This window comes from Achroia grisella, unplaced genomic scaffold, assembly GCF_030625045.1.
Source record: "Achroia grisella isolate CSIRO2021 unplaced genomic scaffold, CSIRO_AGI_Agris_v1 utg900, whole genome shotgun sequence".
NCBI classification, from domain to species: Eukaryota; Metazoa; Arthropoda; class Insecta; order Lepidoptera; family Pyralidae; genus Achroia; species Achroia grisella.
Genome location: NW_026713059.1, coordinates 1,039,471 through 1,065,035, shown reverse-complemented (window position 1 = coordinate 1,065,035; position 25,565 = coordinate 1,039,471). Strand labels below are relative to the sequence as shown.

The 25,565-nt window shown below is 32.6% G+C and overlaps 1 protein-coding gene across 1 annotated transcript in view; it reads right to left on the bottom strand.

Moving 5' to 3' along the window:
- Positions 1 to 19,615, bottom strand: part of LOC131853343 (uncharacterized) — a 143,140-nt gene extending 123,525 nt beyond the window's left edge. The window contains exon 1 of the mRNA XM_059204209.1: positions 19,293 to 19,615. Coding sequence (XP_059060192.1) covers positions 19,293 to 19,615 — 323 coding nt within the window. The remainder of the gene's footprint in view (positions 1 to 19,292) is intronic.
- Between the last annotated feature and the right edge of the window lie 5,950 nt (positions 19,616 to 25,565).

Sequence of the window (25,565 nt, the reverse complement as noted above, 5' to 3'; positions counted from 1 at the left end):
ACTTTGTTACAGAACTGCCCAGTTGATTTATATTAGCAATTGTGTTGTTTTATTGCGAAGATTATATCGCGGATACAAATCGATTCAAGAGCAAATTTAGTTCACTATCTTGACATTAATGATTTAAATCTTTGGTAGCTTACCTTAATATCGTAAACTATTGTTTGCAGTTTTCAATTTACATGAATCCATAACAAATACTGGTATAGTTTTTCTAAATGAGACAGCTAATTATTATTAATCATTTATTCTGACTAATGTTATAAATGTGATAGTAATGTTGTTTATTTCACTTCCGCGAAATAAAATCGAACTAATAACCAAATTAAATTCGGTACATATGTAAAAGGACCTTAGATAATTTTTATAGTGGTTTTTTGTAGCGACGTGTACGAAGTCGCTAACAAAAGCTACTATAGCAATAAAACATACCTATAGGTAACAGAATATGGTAACTCTTATAAAAGCACCTACTTTAACGTAACAAATTAATTACTCGATGTTACCTTGGAAACAGTATCAAACGATATTGGTAATGTCGACATTATACTTTTTATACATATGCCTACTTATCCAAACGAGGTAATAAAGTTGGTAGTTAAATACGTTGAAATAAAAGTTAGTAATTATTATATTTTATATTTAATTTACGTTTTATATTTACTTCAAGGATAATATGAAGTCCAAAAGCTAATAGCTGCAAAAAATAACCTCAACTATAGAGATTTATATCAGATTATTTCGAGATAGGCTTAAAATGATTTAGCAAATATAAAAGTTTGATTCAATATTTCATGAGCAAAATAATCTCAGAAAGGAGACAAAACGATGGTGAAATGGTAAACATCAGTATATAACCATTTCTTGTACTGGCAGAGAAGGGGACCATTAACCGAACAGGTCCCGTAACTTTCCACGTTTATTGGGGACAATGTTGGCTTCCTAAACCGGCTGCAACACCTGCCTGGGAGATGCGAAGGGGAACGGAATTTCTATCGAAGGGTACTTTTACATTTATTGACTTAACAAATTTGCGGCTACGACTTGAACACTACAGTGTAGTTATCAATTTGTGGAGAAGCGGTGATACACTGATAAGAGTATCGCAGAGCCGTCGCAACCTGTTTGAAATTGGTTCTACCACCGACCTCAGTGATTTGTCTTTTCTATTTCAAGCATTAGGAATTTACTAGGTACAGCGCTGACAGTATCTGTACGTGAAGAAGTTCAGACATGATATTTCGTAACATTATTTACAGTTGAGGTTGCGATAGTTAGAAATAAATATCAGAGGTTATCGTATCACACACGCCGATAAATAGTTATGGGATGTGGTACTCAGAACAAAATTTGTATGGAACAAAAACATGACGAGCAAATATATTATTTAAAATCTGACTTTTTTATGACACCAAGTTCAGAGTATGTATTCCAAATAAAAATTCCATATTCCCTCAGAACCTTTATGGAATACCACATCTCAGTAATAAAAAAATCATACAAATTTGCTCACTGATCATTTTACTCCAGATGAAATCTATATATAGGTACCAGAATAAATATACATATAGTACTTAATTATACAACAGTTTTTTATATATCTCAACGTTTCGTAAAGAAGTGTGGCAAATTCACTATCCAAAATTTATAAAAAAATTAAGAATGTTATAGTTACTTATCAAACTATACTGGAGAATGCAAAATACCAAATATTAGTCCAAAATATTTGAATGTATTATGAATTTCGTCAACCTGGTAATTTGGCTATAAAACTTGAAATCACGTATCATGGTAGACCTTCGGATCTTTGTTTCTGAACATTTTCATTTTGTGACTAGTTCCATTTTTAATAAAAAGTACTCGCGATATTTCGCAAACGTGCTAGTTCTAGTCTTGAAAGGACTAAGTTGGCAACACTGGTAAACGTACTCCATTACGTATTCCGCCCGTACAGACAGTGCAACAACAAATACATAAACATGGAGGGGACGCGGACGGCGAGGCGAGCTCGTAATTATAAACTGGGCGAGGTGAGTCGAGGTGTCGAGATATCGCGATAATATCGAAACGTTTTCGTTTAACGTTACCGGCGGGTATTTAATCGCGGAATTTAATAAAATGTTCGGCCCGAAGCGGGGAGCGTCGCGTCACTGATTTATTGTGAGTATTCGATGTGAATGTCGATACTACACAATTTCACGTGCCGATTAAGAAATATGTTATTTTTAATAAGTCTGTCGTTTTGTTTCCCATATTTTATGTTTGTGGATCGTAAATTCAGTTTAAGTGTCATTTTGTCGCACAATAATTTAAGATTTTGTTCCACAAAGTACTCCGCTTCTATTGTAAAATTTATGTCAAAATCTGTAATTTTAGCAGAGGATGCAGAGGAAGCATTAAAGTCCAGATATTTTTTTATTGCTTTAACATCTTAGGTATACAAAAAGACATTCACACCACCGACTATATTATTATTATTTACTTAATACGTCCAGCAGTGGACTAAATATATGCTGAAAGAGAGAAAATACTCACAAAGCATACTCACAATATAAAGAAAAGCGAGAAAGTAACAAAATAAAAATGCACAGACAATTCATATTTATGATTATACCTGCTCATACTGTTACTAAAACAACGAATATTACCATTGCGTCCATCCCAATTACATACCTTTTAGGCTTCTTTTAAAAACAATGTATTATACATGAATTTCATGGTATCGAATGATATGTGAGTAACACAAAGGCCAAACGTCATTCAATTCGACACATTGACGAGGAGTTCCACAAAGCGAGTGCGAAATTTAGCATCCGATTTAGGTAATTCGTGAATTGGGTTTCAGGAACACATGAAATATTGATGCGGGATTAGCGATCGAGCACGTGCCTTAACGTGTATGGAGTATAGATTGCAAAAAAGCAAAGAATCGAACAAGAAATACCAATTATCGGATAACTGTTGTATACAGTTAGATATTGTGTGACATTCGCTGTCACATAATATTACTGTTATGAATTTGTTTTGAGTATATTTAATTTCTTAATTAAACATGGATCTTTAGCTCACGGAGGGTGGCTTGACCAAATACCGCCGCACTTTATATTACAGAGAACTGTAAACAACATATTTATAATATAATAATTAAGCTATACCTATAACTATACCAGATAGGGTTAATAAACTTTTAGATAATGACCTAAAAAGGATAGACACAAAATATGTAGAATAAACACGTATTGTCTGAAAATGTTTACATATAAGTGCCGAATGTGCAGTAAAATAGTGCTGATACATTATCCTAATTATCACTTAACAGATACTGTAATAAGAACACACGAATTGACATTGATAAACATGTAAGATATATAATTTAAAAAATAAATACTGCTTCTAATTACTTTCGCAACCATTCAATTTGATTTAGTCAAAGCAATTACGAAATAACTTTAGTACATCGAGTCTAATGAAAGGGGGCAAAGTTTGATGGCAATCGTAAAGTTTGAAAACTGAGACTCACGGCGTCTACCGAACACTAATGTAAAACGGTCGAATTTTATAGCATAGGCGACAGCACTTCTGAACTGTCAAGTCAGCTAAACAAATGACAATGAGCGTGAAGAAGCAGAATTAAATAATAAAATACCGTGTGCAAGCAAGCGTAAACGTAAAAAAAATATTTAGGGTCCCAAATAGTCCCAGTACCCCACCGCTGTCTCCGAGCCTTGTCGAATGCGAAACGATACTTTTGGACACAGTCACATCATTAGTTCAACTTGTGAACGATTGGTTTGTTGTGAACGACGACATACTTTGGGAACACTCGTTTATTTTTCATCGATAACCTTGCAGGTTACATAACTGATGAGATATTGACCAGCGGTGATTCGAATGTCATGAAAGCATTAACCTGTCGAAGGCCAAGAATAATATTGTTTATTTAATCGAGGTCCAAAAAGATTGTTATATTATACAGACATGTATTTAAAATCACGATTGCTTAGATTTGTCTTTGTTTAGCAATCCTGGTATAGTTTTATATCATTATCACATTTTGTGTATTTACATAGTATACAACAAAGTCGCCGCTGCTATCTGAACGCTTAGATCTTTTAAACTACGCCACGGATTTTAATGCAGTTTTCAGCAATAAATAGAGTGATTACTTATTTTATTTTAATTGTCAAATTATTAAGAAAATAGGTTTTTTAATTGACATGAGTAGCATTTTGAAACACAATACATCATCAAAATATCAAATTTGATTGATTTACAAACACGAAAAGAAAAATATATCAAGCAATGTCATCCATTCAAAATTACCCCTCAATCCACGCCCTCTCTTAGGCGATTGCATTGGAAGCAGTAGAAATGCAGCGGGATTATGCAGCAATCTGCCAGTAGTAGGGAGGGATCCCACCCCTCTCCTCTTTTCCCTGGCAACGTATCGTGTTGCCAGGATTAATTGGTGTTTACCCCAGGCCCCGGGGCAAACATTCTCGAATTATATCACGCGAAATTAGCGACCGTTGTAATGCCAAATTAATAATACCTTGTATCAGCACAGAAAGGTACAATTTTGTGGTTGAATTGAAGGGCTCGGCGGAATAATTTAAGTGCACAAAATATTGGCAGGGTTTCCGTTAACGAAACATGTAAAATGATATCGAGGTATAAATGGCCAAGCAAAAGGTGTCACACCCAATAAAAATTCGTAATTATAGGATTTCGATATATTCAGTAATCAAACATACTAAAACAGGAATGACAATTTAGATTTTAGACAGCTTAGTTTTGTTTACTTACAAGTTTTATTGAAAAATCAATGTGTTTATTTTACAGTACCTTAGTATCGTAATAGATTTTCTCTTACACTTCTAAAATTATTTACAAAAGAAATATTACGTGTCATCGTTCTAAATATTCTGTTGATTGTTGGCACTTCGTGAAACTTTGAATACATCTTGGACAATGGCTCTAGTACTGTTTCACTTTCTTTCTTGTAGAAAGAATAAGTAGGTACACGTGTTTTTGTTCAAGTCGTAACCTTTTAAATCCCACGGTAGTAAGAACGTGATACTTACGTATGTTTCCACCATTCCATACATTGCTGTAACATAAATATGCAATGATATAGGTACCTGTAACATCATTTACACCAATTCCAGCTTCGAGAGTCGATGACCGCACTATAGGCAGTTTTTTCTCATCGTATCGACATACTTTTCAATGCTCACATAACGAGCAGTTCCAAAAAAAGCTGATCGAATTCATTCGGTACATCCTGGATTCATATAGACGATGAGTCATGTCTATTGAATCCAATCATAATTATTATTTTTTAGTATCCTAGCCGCATATTTCATCTCCCGGGAAGAAAGTAACCTGAAGGAGTTTATGGTGACTAGCAGGGTGAATAGCAAACGTCATAGGGACCGAGGTCCACAAGATTGTCTGACCAAATTTGCTCCTCTCGCGGGACGTGGTATCCAGCGGACACCACGTTCCATGATGCCCTCCATTATGCAAAATCGACACGGATGATGTAATCAGAGAGAAAGTAATTCTACGACGCTGTCTCTACCCTCAGAAAAGACGTAAACAACTTGTCAGAGGACTATCCTAGTAGTCTATAATTAACTGTACATCGTGATATAAGTGATCGTGATCTTTAGTTATAACATATTCCAGACCAACTGATATCAAAGGTTTATTTCAAAATATATGTATATATGTATGCACTAAAAATGACTTTTAAAAACTTCAAGTTAACAACAAACACCACACATGCAGCAACTAATACCTACTATAAACAATCTTGGAGTGTAATAGAAATAAATCTATTTTAAATTAATGCTGATTAATGAAAGCCTATTTCTTAATATGAGAGAATTGTAAAGCAATTCATAAAGCTGAACGGTTGAATCGCTCACTAAATTCCGAGCCTCCGTCCGATAGAGGAATTCTCTCCGACAATACAACGTCCGACTGATCGATGGCTATCAATAAATCGACATAGCTCCTTATTTCTCAGTCGTATTGTAGCAATGAAACTAGCTACATATTTGATTTTGATGTAAATTTTTGCTACCGGATGAATAATATTATCACACACTGTCAACACAAATTTTACAGTTCTAATTTATATAAAGCATCTATTTATAGACTATGAAATGTGTATAAATAAATATAAACTTCTCTAAAGTTACTCTAATACGGAATATTCTGGGAATGTCTGTATATTTTTGGGGACCGTATAATTGGTGTGTTTACTTTACAACTGTTATCCCCATTTTACATATAAAATAAATCACAGTATACCTACATAAAGAAATTCATTCAGAACTAATACAAAACGATATTTGAAGTGTCAAAAAAAATTGAACAGACACATTATACTAATGCAACGTACTACTTTACTCATTGATGTTATCTATTTTACACCCAGAGAGCATCTCTCGTGTTTCACGTCACAAAGAATCAGTGCAGTCAAAGGGCATGCGCGGTAGAAAGAAACTGGTTTCTTGCTAATGCAATTATCGGTTCGACGGGACGACTCTAAGTGACCGCCCGAGATGGTCCGGAGCAGACTCAGTCTTGTTTTCTCACATTATACTAGTAGCCTTGCAGTTGTAATGTGGCTAAACTTCTTTAACAGAAGCAAACTTAATGGATTTATATTATTTTGTTTAATTCCGCTACCATTAACATGTGCGAGATCACATATATTTAGTGTAGCGCAGATACAATAACGGTCGGAATTTAAGCACTACTAGAAAAAGTCAAAACGCTTCCAGTAGTGGTCAGGTTTCCACACAGAAATTTGTCGTCTTACACGGTAGGAAAGTTAGGAGAATTAAACGGAATAATATAATTATTCCGTTTAATTCATTATAATGAAATGCACTTCCATAAAATAATACCTAATTGTATAAAATATATCTGTGCACCTTAAACTACACTTAGTTTCAGTATCAGTAACAATTGTATTATTCTTTGCCTTTGCTACATAAAACTAAATATATAAACTCACAAGGCACATTGTTTGTATTGCGCAGATTTTCAATCTTTATATTACCACACCCATCGTACCTTTTTATATTTTTTTATCTAATAGGAATGGTAAACAAACTGACAGTCCACCTGACGGTAAGATGTATACCTACTGTATCCTTCGCCTATATACATGAATAATATTACGGCTATAACGTTATCATGTGACACCCGTGATACAACTCAAGCGTTGTGTTTCCAAAGGACTAAGACGTCATGTCTTCCATCATATATTATTATAAGGTATTAACTATTAACGAAGATAAGCAATACATTGGACAAAGTAAAATACGTGAAATAAGTATGTATTTTGTGCATCTATATAATGTATTCAAAGTTCCTCGAAGTGTTTACAATCTCCATTATCAACACGACTAAAGCCAATGTCCTTTACCTTTGTTTAATATAACATCATTTTGATCTTATCTCTTTCATTTACGCCATTGTATCGTATTTTGTACCTTTAGTTTTAAGACTGTCAACTCGAGTTGATGTCAAACGGATTGTTGTGTTTGTTCCAAAAGTGTAGAAGTAATTGATATCGTTTCATAAATTGCAGTCACAAGTTTGATGAGTAATTTTCATTTAAAATATATTGCAAAAAGTTACATTGTGCGCGTGCAGCTGCCGGCCACTACACCTGCTTTAGTTTGTCCCCATATCATTCACCTTTGGCATTCGAACATATTATAATGGTCTTATAAATGTACGACTATAAATATTTTAATATCAACGAAAGTGAATATTATCTTTATACGAGTACTAGCACGTGATTTATTAAAGACTAGCCGACCCGCGACCACACTTACTTGACATTTATTATTATATTTCACCCAATATACATAGCATAACATCTATGTAAATTATAGCCTATATGACATTCTAATGTATAAGCCTTTTTGCATGAAAGAGTAACATACATCCATCGATACTCACAATATACTTTATTATACTTTCGCTTTTATAATATTAGTAAGATATTATCATAATTAAATACAAATATATGAATGTCATATATTATTCTGTTCTAAAAAAGAAGAATTGAGCCAATTAAAATAACTTCTAATAAATATTTTTGCATAGCTGCACTTTGAATAGTTTGCTATGTTACAATCCACGATCCCAAATCTGCAATTAGGGTTTATACGCGCGATCTGCCATGCTACACGCTTCCCTATTATCTAAATTACAGGCAATAAATCTGGCACAATACCTCCAGGCTGTGCACACTTTGATGACATCAGAATTGCATCTCGGAAATCATAGGTCACTTTTTGTTGGTTGGAGGACGATCCAAGTATATTCGCTTAATATATGTTTACTCATTTTTTTGTATAAAATATTAATAACAGTAATTAGTGAATAATATGAAAATAGTTAATGTATGCAATGAATCTTACCAATCAAGTTTTTTTAGATATTGATATTAAATTCCAAAATTACAATAATGTATATGTTTTTGTAATTATAAAATCTAATATTATTTTTTTAGGCAAGTAATAAATTTCACGTTGTAAAACCTTCAATAACTAATCTACTTAACTGATTTTGAGAATCTACCTATAAAACCTATATTTAAAACTAATAATTAACCTATAAAAACTAAATATGAGCAAGTGATATGGATTATATTTATTATCTAAAAAAATTAGAGGTCTCTAGTACTATCTGCCAGAATTACATCCGTCTATGCTAAGCTGGGTAACTATTTATATTTCAAAAATGTACATAAAATAAATAAATAAGAAGAGAATGCGATTAAAATCGTCTCAAGTTAGTATATACCTTGTACAGGACTGTACTTAAATTTAGATAGGTACCAGTACCTAGTTTGTAGATTATAGATACATATAGTATGTGTACAGAACTGCAGAGTTCAAGCAGACAGCATAACGTCTTCCGAATTCCATCCAGGCATCCTTTGGGAAATGGCTTTGAGACAATAGCCCGTCTTCCTGTCTCAGACACAGTATTTACGTAGGGAATTCAACCAGACTCTGATACGATTTGTCAATGATCTTCATTTAAACGAATTATTCTGCTGTAGAAAAAAAATCTATGGCAAAACTACTGGAGTACATTGAGAGCAAAAATTATTTTTCGGCATTGCATTGTAGGACTAAAAATAACTAATTAGTTGTTTTATTCTACTTTAACAAAAATACTTTGTGAACTCAAAAAATCGCTCCCACTAAGCATGCAAGTTCTAGCATAACAGGTACGAGTATAACACCACAGCCCTGATTTTCAGCTGTTTTTAGATCTAATTATATTTTTTAGCATAGAGTGCGGACGAGCCTTCGTCTCTCGTGTGGCAAGTGATTTCCACCGCCTATGAGTAGGTACATACAGGCAATACTAGTTACCGGACTTTTAGGAAGGTGTATATATACTTTTCTTAGAGGTTGTAATATCACATTGCTTTTGAAATCGGATGAATAACTATCGCATTTTTTTTCAAAATAATATAACACTATGTTATCATCAAAAATGTGTATAATTTGATCATTTACAAACAAAATCATGCGTTACAAACGTTTGAGGATTTTTAAAATGCTACGAATTTCAATCAAGATGACTCAAACGTCATTGTTTACTGAACGTCTCCTTGGGGTTTTACCCAGTAATATAACATAACATATATATAAGTTCAAAGGCCTTTAAAAGGTGAAGAAGTTTTAGATTTTATATCGATAACAATAATAATAATAATAAGCTACTTGATACATTCTAGACAAGATATACCTCACGGTTTCATTTATGGTCTAATTTCAAAAGAAATGGGGGCAGCATTTGTTTCTTGTCCAAACCACATTGAAACACATCGACTGAGTGACGTTACAAAATATGGTAGTAGACACCAAACTCAATAAATAACGTAGCGCCATCTAGATAATTTGACATAAACTGGTACAATAACTGACTGCTTTTAAGATAATTTGGCGTAAAATAACGATAGAAACGTTTTCAAAAAAGAGGGACTACCTTAATTCTACCGTTTTGTATATACTTTTTAAATATTAGTTCCGCCAAACAAACAGCATCTGGATTGACAACCACTCCTATTTTAATTTATAAATAGGTACTACGATTTTCTGCTTCTTTTTTAATACGAGTATATACATTAAAGTTCGTTCCATGTGAACTGAGAAAAAGGCGCAATAAAAATCAGTTTACGGGAAGAATCATACCCCATTTTTATAGGTGTATTTTTTCTGATTTACTTTGTTACAACAACGGTACGGACCTTGTATAATACAAATAGATTTCTCAAAAGCAGATCACTCTAGGCATATAAAATTATATGCACAATACCTATTTTTTTATGGCATACTGGTATGACGCTTTCGCCTGCACTAACGGTTTACGCTGGCAAATTCAGCAGGAATTTATCATGATGATTTCCTGAGCTAACCGCGTAGAGGTCAACTTGATATGATACATTGATAGCATTGGGGTCATTAGTCCACATTAGAAACAAATCGCCTTTCCCCCTAGTTACACATCTGTACTCGGCGATCATTTGTAATTTTGAAATTAAGATCACTTTTATTTATTAATTGCTATTCATCGACTCTGGTTAGAAACTAGTTCTATTTAGCATCATCTTGTTTGCCAATCTGTCATACCAGCACCTACATCTCAATGATTTACGGGTATCGGAGCTGCGCACGCGTCAATGTACAAACAATAAAATATAAATAAACAATAACGAAAGTTGAACGACCAAACTGGCTGATGACTCATATTCTACCTGACTGGACCAGTGTCATTACAAACTTGTCGGATCACAAAGACAGGAATTCCTCATCTCCAACGCCGATCATTTTATTTGTAACCACACTTTTGCGTAGTCTGTAGACTATGTTACGATATACATAATGATTTAGTTATAAATATAATATATTTGTATCCGCATGTTTTATTTATAAATTAGTCGGAGAACAACTAATTGTACGGCTTTTCCATCTTGACCCCGATAAGTTAAGATACGCCGAACAAGACTCGATACAAAATTTATAGTAATAGTATAAATGTCTGTCTGTTACTTTTACACAAATAAATCACTGAACGGATTAACAGTATGGAACTGACATGGAAGTGAACGTTATCGATTGCAAGAGATTACATCTAAATCTATTAATATTCATAAAGAACATGGTAAAATTCACACAAACAAAAAAAAAACATTTAAACAGATGTGTATAATTAATAAAAAAAATTATTACATTTATTATATATTTTTTAAATTTACAACCTCTTATGAGACGTCACGTATCGCAGAGTACGGAAACGATGGCAAAAGTAAGTCTCCTTCTTTACTAAGTCGGTTGATATTATAATTTAAAGCTTTATAAACAAGGTGACGTCAATGCAAATTTGTTCATTTGTTTTAAATAAGAATGGTTTATTTAAGCTATACAAAAAATGTTTATTACTAAAATGAATGGTCAAAAAATGATCTAGATCTATAGGCATGTAGAGAAATAGTCATTCAGTCAGTCAAACTACATTTGCTATTTGTTTTAGTATTATTTTAATAAGATACGATTTATTCTAAGAAACGTCAATATAAAATCACAACACAGAATTTCCCAGTACTATAGGGTATGAACAACAGCAAGGGCCAATGCGCCCGCGCACGCTTCTAATGACAGGGGGACGACGGCCGCATGGGAGGCAAGAGGGGGACGGGACCGGTCGAGCGGACGCTGCATTGTATGTAGCTGTCTGATATAACGTAATTAATCTATTACTCGTTTAAATTAAATTATCTATTTCAGATGTTACATTTTCGAAGAATCGTTCATGTCCAAAGCGTACTTGTAAAGTATGCCGTACAAAATTGTTCGTACATATAGTTAGAAAAAAGGTCTTATATAAATTTAGTATATAGGTATACCTATCATTTACTGTTTCAACGGGATATTACTTCGACTATTTATTTCAGCACTAATGCCCTAATATACGTATAAATATGGTAAATATTTGACGGACTTAACACCTAAAAGAATGTTTTGTGTCTTGCGAAATCTTAGTTCTTATTACAACTATTTTAACGATCATTTTTGCATTACTTGAAATTAATGACTTATCGACGTGAAATAGGAGATAAAATTGCATTGCAAATATAAGGAATGCGACACTACAGAAAGTTCCCGACGAATAGGACGTACAGTACAACGGAAATAACTAGTTTATACGTAGTTATAAGCAATTCTGTCTAATCTTAATGCGCAATATTTTTAATAAACAAAATATCGTCTATGCATTCTGACTCAGCGTCCATTTAACTATATTAGCTATATTTTTTATAAATATTCATGTACCGTCTAGACTTCATCATTAATTTATTTATAATGTATCATAGACATATAACTTATACAAATTACCGAATATTCAATAAAGCAATATTCGATTAGAAGCAGGTGTACTTGAAAAACACCTGCCAGACAATGTCATTATCACACATTGGTAATGCTGCAAAACTATGTTCATGCGCAAATAAAACTTGTTAAAACAGAAACATAATTTTTAATGGATACGACATTGTATTTTAATTTATAAAATATATACGTAATTGGCAATTTTTAAGGAATGCATTTTTTTATATAAAAAAATATGTCTACGGACAATAAGGTCGTAAAATAAAAAAATGTTTTATTGCCAATGTTATTTACGTAGGTATATAGTATGTTACTATTCGTAGCTATTATTACATGTTAAAATTGTCTCTACCTGCGTTTCTAAGCATCGTTGCGCTATTTTTTTAAATTAATACCTATATAATTCAGTAATATTGAAATGAATTTGTCTATTTGTTACGTATTGGCTGAAAACTTAATAATTTTAATAAAAAAAACGAAAGACAGGCAACTTGATGTCTTCTTATCGCAGTTGTCCTATAATCCGGTTAAGTGAACAAAGTCACGTACACAGTCGCAGCACAAAAGTATCTCGTACCGGCTACATACCATGGCGCGTTCGGGAACCCGTTCGCTGTCCCCCGGCGCGCCCGGTTAGAACTCCTATTTTTTATTTTACAGCTCACCCTTTGTGGCTTAGGTTCGCGTGAACGCCCTACCTACCGATCCACTAACAAACTTGCACGTTTCGTTTCGTACCTACCTAAGTACGTCAATTTATCCTCGAACTTTCTCACCTAGAGTTGAAATAGGCAGCTGTAAAAGTTTACAATGACGTTACTACATGTCATTTTCTTTAATAGATTTGACAATTGAATAATAGAGATGTGATAGAGTACGAACGGATAATTACAAGTGTAAATGACAATATTTTAAAATAAGATAGTACAGGTTTTTTATAAATTAGACACTTAAAATTATCATTATTAATATAGAAAAAGTCATTGTGTTTATTTACGTAATGGTGACACGAATGTGTGAGACCTGCATGTCATGAACACATGGAAGAAGTAAGAATAGGTACGTGTCAAAAGTCAACGCTCTTTTACAAATCTAAGATATAAAAAAAATACAAAAGTAAGAGCCAATTACGTGAAGTAGACATAAATATTTGCATTTAAAAGAACGGCCTCGGTGGTCTTGATGTTTAGCACACCGCTTTACTACCGACGGTCGCAGGTTAGATTTCTTGCACTCTCTTTATATACTCGTATATACCTACAGAAAAGTTCATCCGTCATAGTTATCGCAAGCAATACAATCATGAAAATAATATATACTTCAAGTAGTATTACTTCCAAGAACATGATATATATTAATTTGTAATATACAACTAAAATTAATTAAATATTAGCTACTGGTAAATAGGGATTCCTTCAAGTTATTGGTAAGATAAGAAGTTATCACAATTGATAATTATGTGTACTCACTTATATTGTAAGTACTTGTTACCTAATGAACAAGATGGGAGAAGGGGATTGTTAGGAATGGGGAATTATGGCCCCATGGCTAGCAATCCACTTTATCAGGTTGATATCTACACGATCTTTCTAGAACTCCTCGTGTTTAATTCTTGACAAATTCATAATGGCTGGCTCACTCATATGACTTCATCCTCATTGTATTAACCATTGGTGCCTCGCCAGCATATCTGTACAGTTAGTATAAGCACCATTCTATCATCAAATAAAAAAAAAACAGAAAGACATTACTTAATAAGACTATTAAAATTAAATAATCGATGTTTTTATGGATAATGATGGGATGATGCACCCGCCTGTGCTAACAGTATACGCTAGATACGGGGCTGATAAAATGAGCATGAAGTCAAATCAGTTCGCAAATGGAAATTTACCAGGGTAACCGCATGGAAGTCAACTTGTCAGGGTAATATTGCTAGCAATGTGGTTATTAGTCCACATTACCAACAACCACCTTCCCCCCGATAACTGACGTTATAAAAATAGACTATGCACGTACCTAATATTTTAGTAAGATAGATTAAGCCATACTTATCTTCACATCGAGTCCTTTTCAGGGTGACAGATTATACTGGATGTCAATGACCTTTATACTTATAATATATCAACTCTATCGTTTTTGGCAACCTATTAAAAAATTAGAATATTAACATACATATATTACCTATAATTATACCTATATATTAAAGTTACGTGTTACATAAATATCATTACTCGTATTATTGCGTCAAATTTATTTGATTAAATAAATCCTTAGTAATATTATAAATGCGAAAGTAACTCTGTCTGTCTGTCTCGCTTTCACGCAAAAACTTCTGAACCGATTTAAATGAAACTTGGTACACAGGTAGTCTAAAACCTGAGAAAGGATATAGGATACTTTTTAATCCAAAAAAAGGGTTGCAAGGGGTTGAAAGCTGAGATGAAAGCTTATATGGAAGTATCGACAATTTACGCGGATGAAGTCGCGGGCACATCTAGTTACTTTATAATTTCATTAATTAACTACCCGTTCGTAGATATATTAATATAGAAAATATAATTCCAACAGCTTAATATAACAGGATTTGAAGCCGTATCTACCAGATAACTTTGACAAGCGTAAGTACTTACCCCGGAAGAAATATGTTAATGTTTAACGGTAACCGGGTCTCATTAATACTAATAATTTATGTTTTCAATAGTAAGTACTATATTTAAAAAATATATTTTAAAGGACCCATAATGATGATTGTCTTTTTTTGATAATTTACAAATTCAAATTAAAAATATCTTTATTCATATAAGTCTCTTACACTCCTGTGATATATCAAATCAACCGTCAGTTCGGAATGATTACGAGATGAGAAGAACTGACAAGAAACTCAGCTCGTCTTCTTTTCAAATACGCGGTTATACATGAGTACAATAATGCAGATTCATTTTTAAATTCAAATTTGGGAGAATAGAGTGAGTACAAAAATGTGTTGTTATGAGTATAATGTCACTGATATGTTGGCTAATGTAATATGTGTGTATGTTAAAATATATTTCATACAATACAACATATACTATATGTATACATCTTGTTATCACGTTAGGTGCAATTTGCGAATTGGTGACATCAGCTTTTTAAGTGGTTTGTTATCGAACTGTTTGATTTGAACCTTAGATAACATATATTTCCACGTACTAATGTTATACTTGTTTAATTTGAAAATATTAGATGTACTTGCTACCTGTCAATGTTCGATCAACATTATGTTTTATGGAAAAAAACTGAAACATGAAATTCGACTCCCGTGTGAGTGTACCATATGGGGTACCGATATTTCTATTGTTCCTAGTATTCCGATATTTTGGTCGTTGTATAACTAATTATTTAAGCTGTATAAGTAATAAAATAATTGCGTAATTAATGTAATATGTAAAATTACTCATTTTCTCATTTTAAATTAGCCTTTGTTGTCATAACTTAATAAAAACAGGACGCAAGTATGAATCTCCTCTTTAAAATATAAATCAAATTAAAATATAAATAAAAGGAAATAAAACAACAAATATGGACAAACAATAATGGACAAGATTCAAAACTAAACCACACCTTACTTGAACACGAGTAACATGTTATCGGTCAATACTGAGTGACCTATATTTGACCACTTACTTATATTATTAAACCAGGATTTTTTAATAGATTATGTACCCGCGACCATCGCAAATAAGGCGGTGTGTTAAACCGCTAGACCACCGAGGCCGTCATCATGTTATGCTCTTATTAAAGGATTGACCAGTATTACAGTTTTATACAATTGGGTAACGAATTACATGTTCAGAGCATGGTGAAGGGGTTGGGCGTAGTGGGTTGGATGCAGTCATCGCGTGTCTACGGTATGCGGCGCTGAGGGTTGACGCTAGCGGGATTCTAATATTACATATGTTGATTTTGGTGTTTGTTTCTCAATCACACTTAAATGGATGGATCGATTTGAATGAAATTTGATAACAGATAGATCACATTGTAGATTAAAACAGTTTAAGTAGGCATAACCCCAGGACATAGTTTTAATATAATCCTTACTAATATTATAAATGCGAAAGTAACTCTGTCTGTCTGTCTCGCTTTCACGCCAAAACTACTGAACCGATTTAAATGAAATTTAGTACGCAGATAGTCTAGACGCCGAGGAAGGACATAGGCTACTTTTTAATGCGTAAAAAGGGTTGTAAGGGGTTCAAAATGGAAATACAAGGTTATCTTTATGCGGTTGAATACTTATTCGTCATCTTTACATTTCACTAGCTAACAACCAATCAAGATATCGCGTGCGTTTGCGCCATTCGCCATATCTTCATTTCACTAGCTAACAACCAATCAACACAACGCGTGCATTTGCGCCAATAAGGTATCCATCACAGAGAACAAAACCACAGATAACATAATGTAAAACGAAAGATCTTGCCGAAAACATGACGTTGACGTTTAGTGAAAATATTGTTTTTTGACACTTTTTTATGATAAAATCGTATATCGTGTGTATGTGTTTTTTCTTTAAACCTGAAATTGGCCGATTGCGAGAAAAATTTGGAGATTTTTTTTATTAATTTGTTTTACGGCTCTGGATACAAGTCCTGTTTTTTATAATATAAATTACAAAAATTAAGGTCAATGCCCAATGTCAAATAATAATAAATGTCAATGTTGTTCCTCTGTTCTGACGAACTTATTAAAAACAAAACTTAATAACAATCACAATTTCTTCACATTCTCATTTTTTAAATAATGTTGTGGTGTGGCACTATCTATCATTCTGGTAATGATCTCCTTTTGTTTTGTTGTATATTATTATAGCATTATGATACAATGTCAGTATAATATATAATTGTTTAGGTAGGTATTAGATAAGTAATACTATAACTCATAACTTTCATATCACCAAAGTATATCAGTGATAGTGATAATGAATGATATTTCATTTTTTTTAATCATTATCTAAATATATTTTGATGAAATATAGTGACAAATTCTTAGATTAAGGAGTGAGGCCTATAGAGATAAATTAAAACTGATAATATCAACTAACATTGGTACTAATATACATAAAAATTTAAATCAAGTTCAACTTTAATAGTATACATAAATTATTTAACATTTTAAGTATAATATTATTGTAACTTCTGGCAAAGTAATATATTTGTAATACAATAAATATATTATTTTGCAGTAAGTGTCTATAATCTGTTATAGTAATTTTACTCGACATGATACATCCACATGTTTGCTAAAACCTCAAACAAGAAACAACTGCAATGAAAATATATAATAGAGCTTAACTTGGTTTGTGCTGGTTTGGAAGCACTTATGACCATTCGCTTATAATCAGAATACTGTTTTGATCCAAACCATTATCATTTTAAAAAGATTAAGGCATTACTATCTTACCACCTCATTCTAGTTACACAAAAATGAGAAAAAAATCATAGAGTTTTGATTACTAATTACTTGACATTGTACAATTATAATGGAGGGAAAATAGCTATTAGTAGCATAGGAGTATTATCAGTGAAAGCAATGTACCATGTTAGGTTGGCCTCCATACAGGATACCCTGAAAACCACCATGAAATTCCTCGAAAGTCAACATGATGTGTATAATTCATGAAAATCCTATTATCCTATATTGTTACAAACCAACATATACCGCATACTGTACACCATTATCATGCTTTTTAATAAAATATACAACAATCATTAGGGAATGAGTAGATGACTGATTTACATACAAATAGTATTCTAAAATACAAAATTGAAGCTAATATTACTTATAAGCGCACTCATGAAACTAAGGTACCCTGTCAGGATAATTTTAGTGATAAAAGAAATATGCAATGCAATGTAATTGAGAGCTAGATGTAAGCGATTATAATAATAATTAAGATGAGAAAGTTGATTTCACCTAGCTTTCTAATCTTGAACTTGTAACTGAATTTGATTTGGAAGTAGGTACCTATCTAAGTATACCTACACATACACCAATATATAATGAAGTAACTTTGTAAGCTCAGTTTTAATTGTCTAAAATAGATCACACACAGAATCACAGTCATAGATAATCAAATCATAGAAGAAAACCTACTATTGAATGCAATGTAAATACTTAATTATTTGTTACTATAATAATTGAGTAGGTACCTAGTTGTTGGTTTTAATTCACTGAAGGTTAAACTCATTAATTTAGCTAAGATTAGATCAAAAATATAACTTAAGTTAATTTAGAGGCAAGATTATTGAGGTATCAGGATATTCCATTAAAAAGGGTATCCTACAAGTTTGCAAAATACATTTCTAAACATTTGAAATTTGGTATGACGTACCGTTACGTAACAATACGACTAAAGTGACTATAATATTCTTTCCATATATAACTAAATACCTACCTACTAAGCTAATGTCAAAAACAGATGGGTAAGTACTATGTTGTTGATGTTGTTTATTGTCTAGGTTCGTCTAGTTTACGTCAATTAATATATACCATAGTTAAAGAAGATAGCCCATTGAAAATTAGTCGTCACAACTTCTCACTATTATTACGGGCACGATTCTCGGCGATTATTTAACAAATAATGCTGCGTCGCGTCTCCGCTCCGGCTCGCCTCGCAGCCTAGCAAACTGTTTAGAGGGCATTCAACCGTACCATCACGGCCTAGCAACACCAACATTTTACACAATGACCATGACATCGAAAACAGAACAGCCTCCGGTTACTGGAGCATTGACTTCGTAGTTTTCGACGCCGCGCAAACTTAACATCAATATTACACTTATTTACTAACAGAACAGTGTACCTACTCACCTGTCAGCTGATTCGGAGCTGTCGTATCTGTCGAAGCATCGCTTCTTCCTGTCCTCGCCTTCCTCGGTGTTCGCGTCACAAGATTTTTGGGAGCTCGTAGTGATGACCGCTGTCGTACAATTGGCGGCCACGCCGCGCGTATCACTTTTCTCACAAGATTCACTCGTTTTTGGTTCGGTGTACAAACATAACTTCACTTTATCGTGTTCAAATGTTTCCTCACTGCACTTATTTGTGTCACTATGTTTAGGATTGGGCGCGGAAAAAGTTATATTGTTCATTTGTTTCGGGCCGGCACGGTGTTCGGGCGACCCATCCGCCATCTTTGAGCGCACGAGTGTTTTGTAGGAAGTTTCCTCGTGGCGCCACGAGCAGCATGGGCGCTGGCGTCGCGCGTTGCAAGCGCGGGGCGAGACGGGCCGTGACGTCACGGCGGCTGCGCGACCGCGGGGGCAGAGCGCAATGACGTAACGACTCCGCCCCGTGCATGTGCAGGGGCGACGCTGCCGCTGTCATTGGCCGCGAGTTACGCAACGCGCGAGCCTATTCAAATACCCGCGAAAGAAGGGAGCGTAGGACCACAGCGATAGGGACGTGCCCATCCCAGCCCTAAACGTAACAAATAATGCAGTGTAATGACCATACTCATGCTGCACACACATACACTCCACATGCATTATCATACACGCACTCTTGACGAAACAATTAAGTACTTATATTTAAATTAATTATGTTACATATCTAACATAGTTAAGTACATATAACCTTGATACTGCAAAAGTAAGTTTTTTACCCAGAAGAAACTTACTCGTCGTTAAAAAACTTCAGTCAACTTCAACGTCAGATTTTTTAGTAGGTAGAGGTGCAACTTTACTTAAGGTAATGTAGTGCCACTGAGCATATCGGTTTCTACATATAGGGTCCCTTTTAAGAGCCTTATATTTCTACTTTTATTTGTAACAGTTATTCTGTTTGGGCCTACAGCTGGATAATAGGTAGTATTTATTTTTCACAAGATATAAAGTTATGAAAGTTTCGAAGCATTTGAAATTTGTCGAAACTAAATTATAAATCTATTTCATTAACGAAGGAAGGACCTCTGCCTACTTTCTACATCAAATAGTAACTAAGTAGGTAAATATCATACCTATTGGTGGTAAGTGGTTATCTACCTACATCGTGAAGTAAGTACATAGATATATACGAGTTGCCTATACTCACTTATTTATGTATAGGAAAACGATAAAAACTTATATTATTTGTGTATAATTTTTCAATAGTAAGTAGGTACCTAACATAAAAAAAAATATTTTAATTAATGTTTTTGGAGTTAGGTATAAATAAATAAGTTTACCTATTTTTTTAATAGATTTTTAAATAATATTATGACCTACCTATATAAGTAATTGTCAGATATTATTGTTGTAATTAAAAAAAAATAGTAGAGCATAGAATAACTAGACCATTCATATTTACCTCTCGATAAAGAGGTAAGTGTGGGGGAGGTCCTAAATTTCGTGCCATCTCATTTCAAACTCTAATAAGTAGATTTTAACAATTAAAACACGAAATTTGATGTATAAACGAGACTAGTTCAGAGTAAAAAAAAAGCGACGTTACACCAGAGAGGGGAGTCTCATAAATGAGACAAATTGTCGCAAGGACAGGGGAGGGGTGAAAAAATAGCGATCGTATGACGCATCTATTTATTTATTTCTGTAAAGTTTATTAAAACAATGTACCTATGTAGGTATATATCTATTACTTATATGCATTTTAATTTAATTTGATGACCTGCCCGTGGTCTGTTATTAGCGAGTGGACTTTCATTAGGTACTTATATTATCAGGGCAGACCATCATATTCTTTTTTAACTATCTGGTAGGTATATTTTGCTATGCCTATTTGCTTACAAATTATACCAATACTTATATTTATTTTGAAAAAATATCAAGCATAAAGGTATGTTGATGTCGTCTCTCTCTCTCTTTTAAATTCAATTAAAATATAAATATTTTTTTGAGTAGATATTAAAAGTTTTAAAATGATGTAAGTATGCCATTCGCATAATACAACAACGGTCGGATAATGTTGAAGTGCCTACTTAGATATTGAATTTTTTTTTAATCGCGGAACGGGGTGTATCTACCTGCCTGTACTACGCTAGTGAGACCAATTAAATGAAATGAGTATGAATTCAGTTAGTACTTCATCGAGCTCGTTCACCAGGAATTCTATCAATTCTATCATACAGCGAATGTTGACTGTAATTATTTTTTCTTTATTCTAAAAAAGAATTGACCTAATTAAAATTTCTAAAGTAGGTAGATGTTCGTATTTCTTTCTTAACACGTATCGTAACGTATATAGGTATTATAGGTTCAGGCGGGATCACTATTTAGAATAAGTAACGAGTTGTACTTAGTTTTTTTTATGGATTAATATGGTATTGAGTAACCGCTTGACCTAACGGTACAAGCTGTTGGAACAGCAGTGGAGGATGATAACATGACGATAAAGTTGAATCAGTTAGCCCTTATAGGTAAGTAGATATATACAATTTTCAGGTGAATTTGCCATGATGGCAGGTTAGTTATGACCTGACCTCATGCTCATCCTATCATCCACGACAGGTGCTCCGCCAGTGTAAACCGTAAGCGCAGGCAGGGCCCCCGTACCATTATCACCCCCCCCCCTCCTACTAAATAGGTTAAGCTAGCTAAAAAGTTACGTAATGAGCTAACTGACCTGACATTATGGTCATTGGATCCCTAAAGTATGTGATGGCTGGCTCATACGTCATACTCGTGAACGAGTGCTGATTGTAGGGACCGGTCTTCTCTAATCTATCTATCTACGATTGATTTAATATTATTGTGTATTTATATTTGACCCTAATAAATTAGTGCTAGTTGGTAGTTTTTATTCACGAGTTTTGACTTGAAAAATGTAAACTTATAATAATTATTTAAAAATAATGAATTTTCTATTCTACTTTATTCCTATCAACTCCTGGTTCATTAAAATGTGACCTATTAAAAAACGTACGTATTTACGTTTAAATTTACGAACTAAATGAATTACCTATATAAAAGCATAAAGGTATTTTACTTTTATGCTTTTATATAGGTATACATATATCTTCTTACACTTCGAATATTAACAGCATATAGTGGCGCCATCTAGTAAATGCTTATTAAGTCATAAGCGTTCATTACATGAATTTTAAAGTAATAATTGGAGATTCCAGCTAAAAATTCCAGAGGTCAGTAATACACCTAATAAGAATAAGACCGTTTATTCTTCTTTTAGACTCTGAATTCAAATGTGATTTGAAAGAAACTAGGATAAATGTGATATTTTGTTTCTAGGGAAATGCAAATGTAAAATGTAAATTATATACTTAGTAGTAATACATTTTTAACTAGAAAAATCTAAATGTCATTTTTATAAGAATAAATTTAAAACAATAAAATTTGATTAAGTTGAAATTGTTTTCCAATTACATAAAACAAATTCACAAGTAAGCCGTATATTGGTATTAGTAGTCTAAAAATAAAATATTTATATATTGTAAACATATTTCTTTATTTCAACACGTTCAACACAACACATATCCAAAAATTCAGTATTACCACCGATTAAAGTTACTAATGTATTACTTAATATTGTAATATTTACAATAGCATTAGATTTAAATTAATTAATATATTAGTTTAACTAATTTAAACATATATAGGCACATATCAAATATTTAGATACTAAATTACGTTTTCAAGTAAGTAGGTGATTTTACGTCATAGAAACTTAATTAGGTAATAGATTGGGAATGCTGTATTTGTACTCAATAGGTATAAATATTATTTAAAATGCTATTCAAAAGAACAATTATTGCTATGTTATTATTCACATACATAATTTTATAATTTTTTTAGATAGGTACATTTCTTTTGTATGACATGTAATTTTAGGCTAGGATTCTTGGAACGGATAAAATTATGGGAGATCATAAAAAGTATGGTAAATATCTAGTCCATAGGTATAAATTTTAAATAGAGAAATATTTTTAAAATATTACTATGGTTTTTGATAGTATAGATTTGTTCGTTTCAAGTTATATAGTTGAAAATTGTATATATGTTTCCTGCGTACATAATTTGTTCAATTTTACTTATACAAAATACACTAAACACCAAAGCATATTAATATAACATATGTATATACAAATCTTTAATTTTTATAAGTATGCGTAAATCTATAATCTCTGTGCTTGTTGGCATGGACTACGTTAATTACAGAACAGAGCAGTTTGTTCCGTGATGTTAATAAATACCAATAAGATTGGAAAAATAAAAAAATAATAATGATCGAATATTAGGAATATTTTTTCATCAATAAAAAATAATTTATACTGTCAATCATTTGAATTATTAGTTAAAAATTGTATCGAAAATACTTATTACCTAACTATATAAAAAAGGGATTTACAATTCAATAATTTACAATAAGAGCATTATTAAAATTCAAATACATTTGTTCAATTAATTATTCTAAACATTGCACTTATATATTATTAAATAAATTTTCTTTCATTACATTACATCTAGAGGTAGATCATAATACAATACAGGCATATTCTTATTCATAAGGTGTTGTATATTTCTTACTATTTGTACATTTATCTATATAGTATTATGAAGCTTTAAAATAATTTTTAATCTCACTCAACAATAAAGCACCTCATTTAAGAGATCATAGAATTAACGTAAATAATAGTTATAGTTATCGTATTTCAAATTAAAAAAAATATTAAAAAAATTTGTTTTAAATAAATTTCGGAAACTCATGCATCAATTGTGTAATAGAAATTAATTTTACATGACGTCAATTTCATAAGTCATAAGGTAAAAAAATGAATACTGACAGAGATAGAGCTATATGATAAAAGGATAGTAAACATAGATATAACGGCTAGTAGGGGCCGGAAGAAGTTGACGTATTGGACCGAACCCCCATAATGGAATAAGGCAAGAAAAACAAGAAATATGTATTTTATATTCTCTTTTAGTCAATACTAAAAGGGAATACAAAAAACATATTTCTTGTTTTTCTTAATAAAGACACTATAAATATAGAATATAATAACATCAAAAAGCTTTTTTCTTTACATTGTTAAATAAATAATAGTATTATTTACCGTATAAATATAAATAGTTCTTTTTTTTATAAGGTATTGAAATAGAAAATATTGAATACAATTTAAAAAAGTAAAACAAGTCTCCTATATAAAACAAATTTGCTTTTTATGTATTTTCCGTATATTCACAATTTTGTTATTTGCTACTTAGCAGGGAATTATGAAATATAAATAACAGCCCATACTACATAACGCCATCTGGTGCCAACTTACGCAGATGATGCCTACGGCTACCTTTTACCATCGCACCGCTCGCCATCGACAGGGAAATCATCCCCTCACGCTGGAACCTAAGTGGTCTCGGACAGTGCGGTTTCAGAAGACCTACCTCCCGCGTACACTTAGATTGTGGAAAGAACTACCTGACGAGGTTTTCTCGAGAGACTACAGCATGGGGTTTTTCAAGAAGGTTATATTAAGGTTTCTTAAGGGTCGGCAACGCGCATGTGACACTCCTGTTGTTTCAAGCGTCCATAGGCTACGGTAACCGTTTACGATCAGATGGGCCGTATGCTTGTGTGCCACCTAAGTGGTATAAAAAAAAATGTTGTACTATAGGTATTACTCTAGTTGATATATATATATAAATTTTCTAGTAACAAGATAATTAATAACTAAGTACATAATAATTTAAACATTATTATAATGGAGATGATTTATAGAATTTATGTATTTGTATTATACATAAATTGTATAAATTACTGACATCCAACATGTTAGACAGAAATAATAGAAAGGTAAACACTCAACTATACCCATTGCACTCTTCTACATTTATTATTACATTCTTGTATAAGACCAATATGTTAATATCATACTTGAATTGCGAGCTAAAAATACTTCAATACTCTACATGATTGGACTGGAAGTTTTAAATACTGATATGAAATATGAATAAAAAATATAGAACTAGTATTAAATTCAAGGATTCACAAATACTTTGCATTATCTTAGAAAATAATGTTACTACCGTGTGGAATGAACCTAAACATTTCTTAGTTATTTAATACTGTTACTCAAAATAGTTTACTTTTTAATCTAAACTAACGTTACCAGATGCAGCGGGGTAGTGCTGT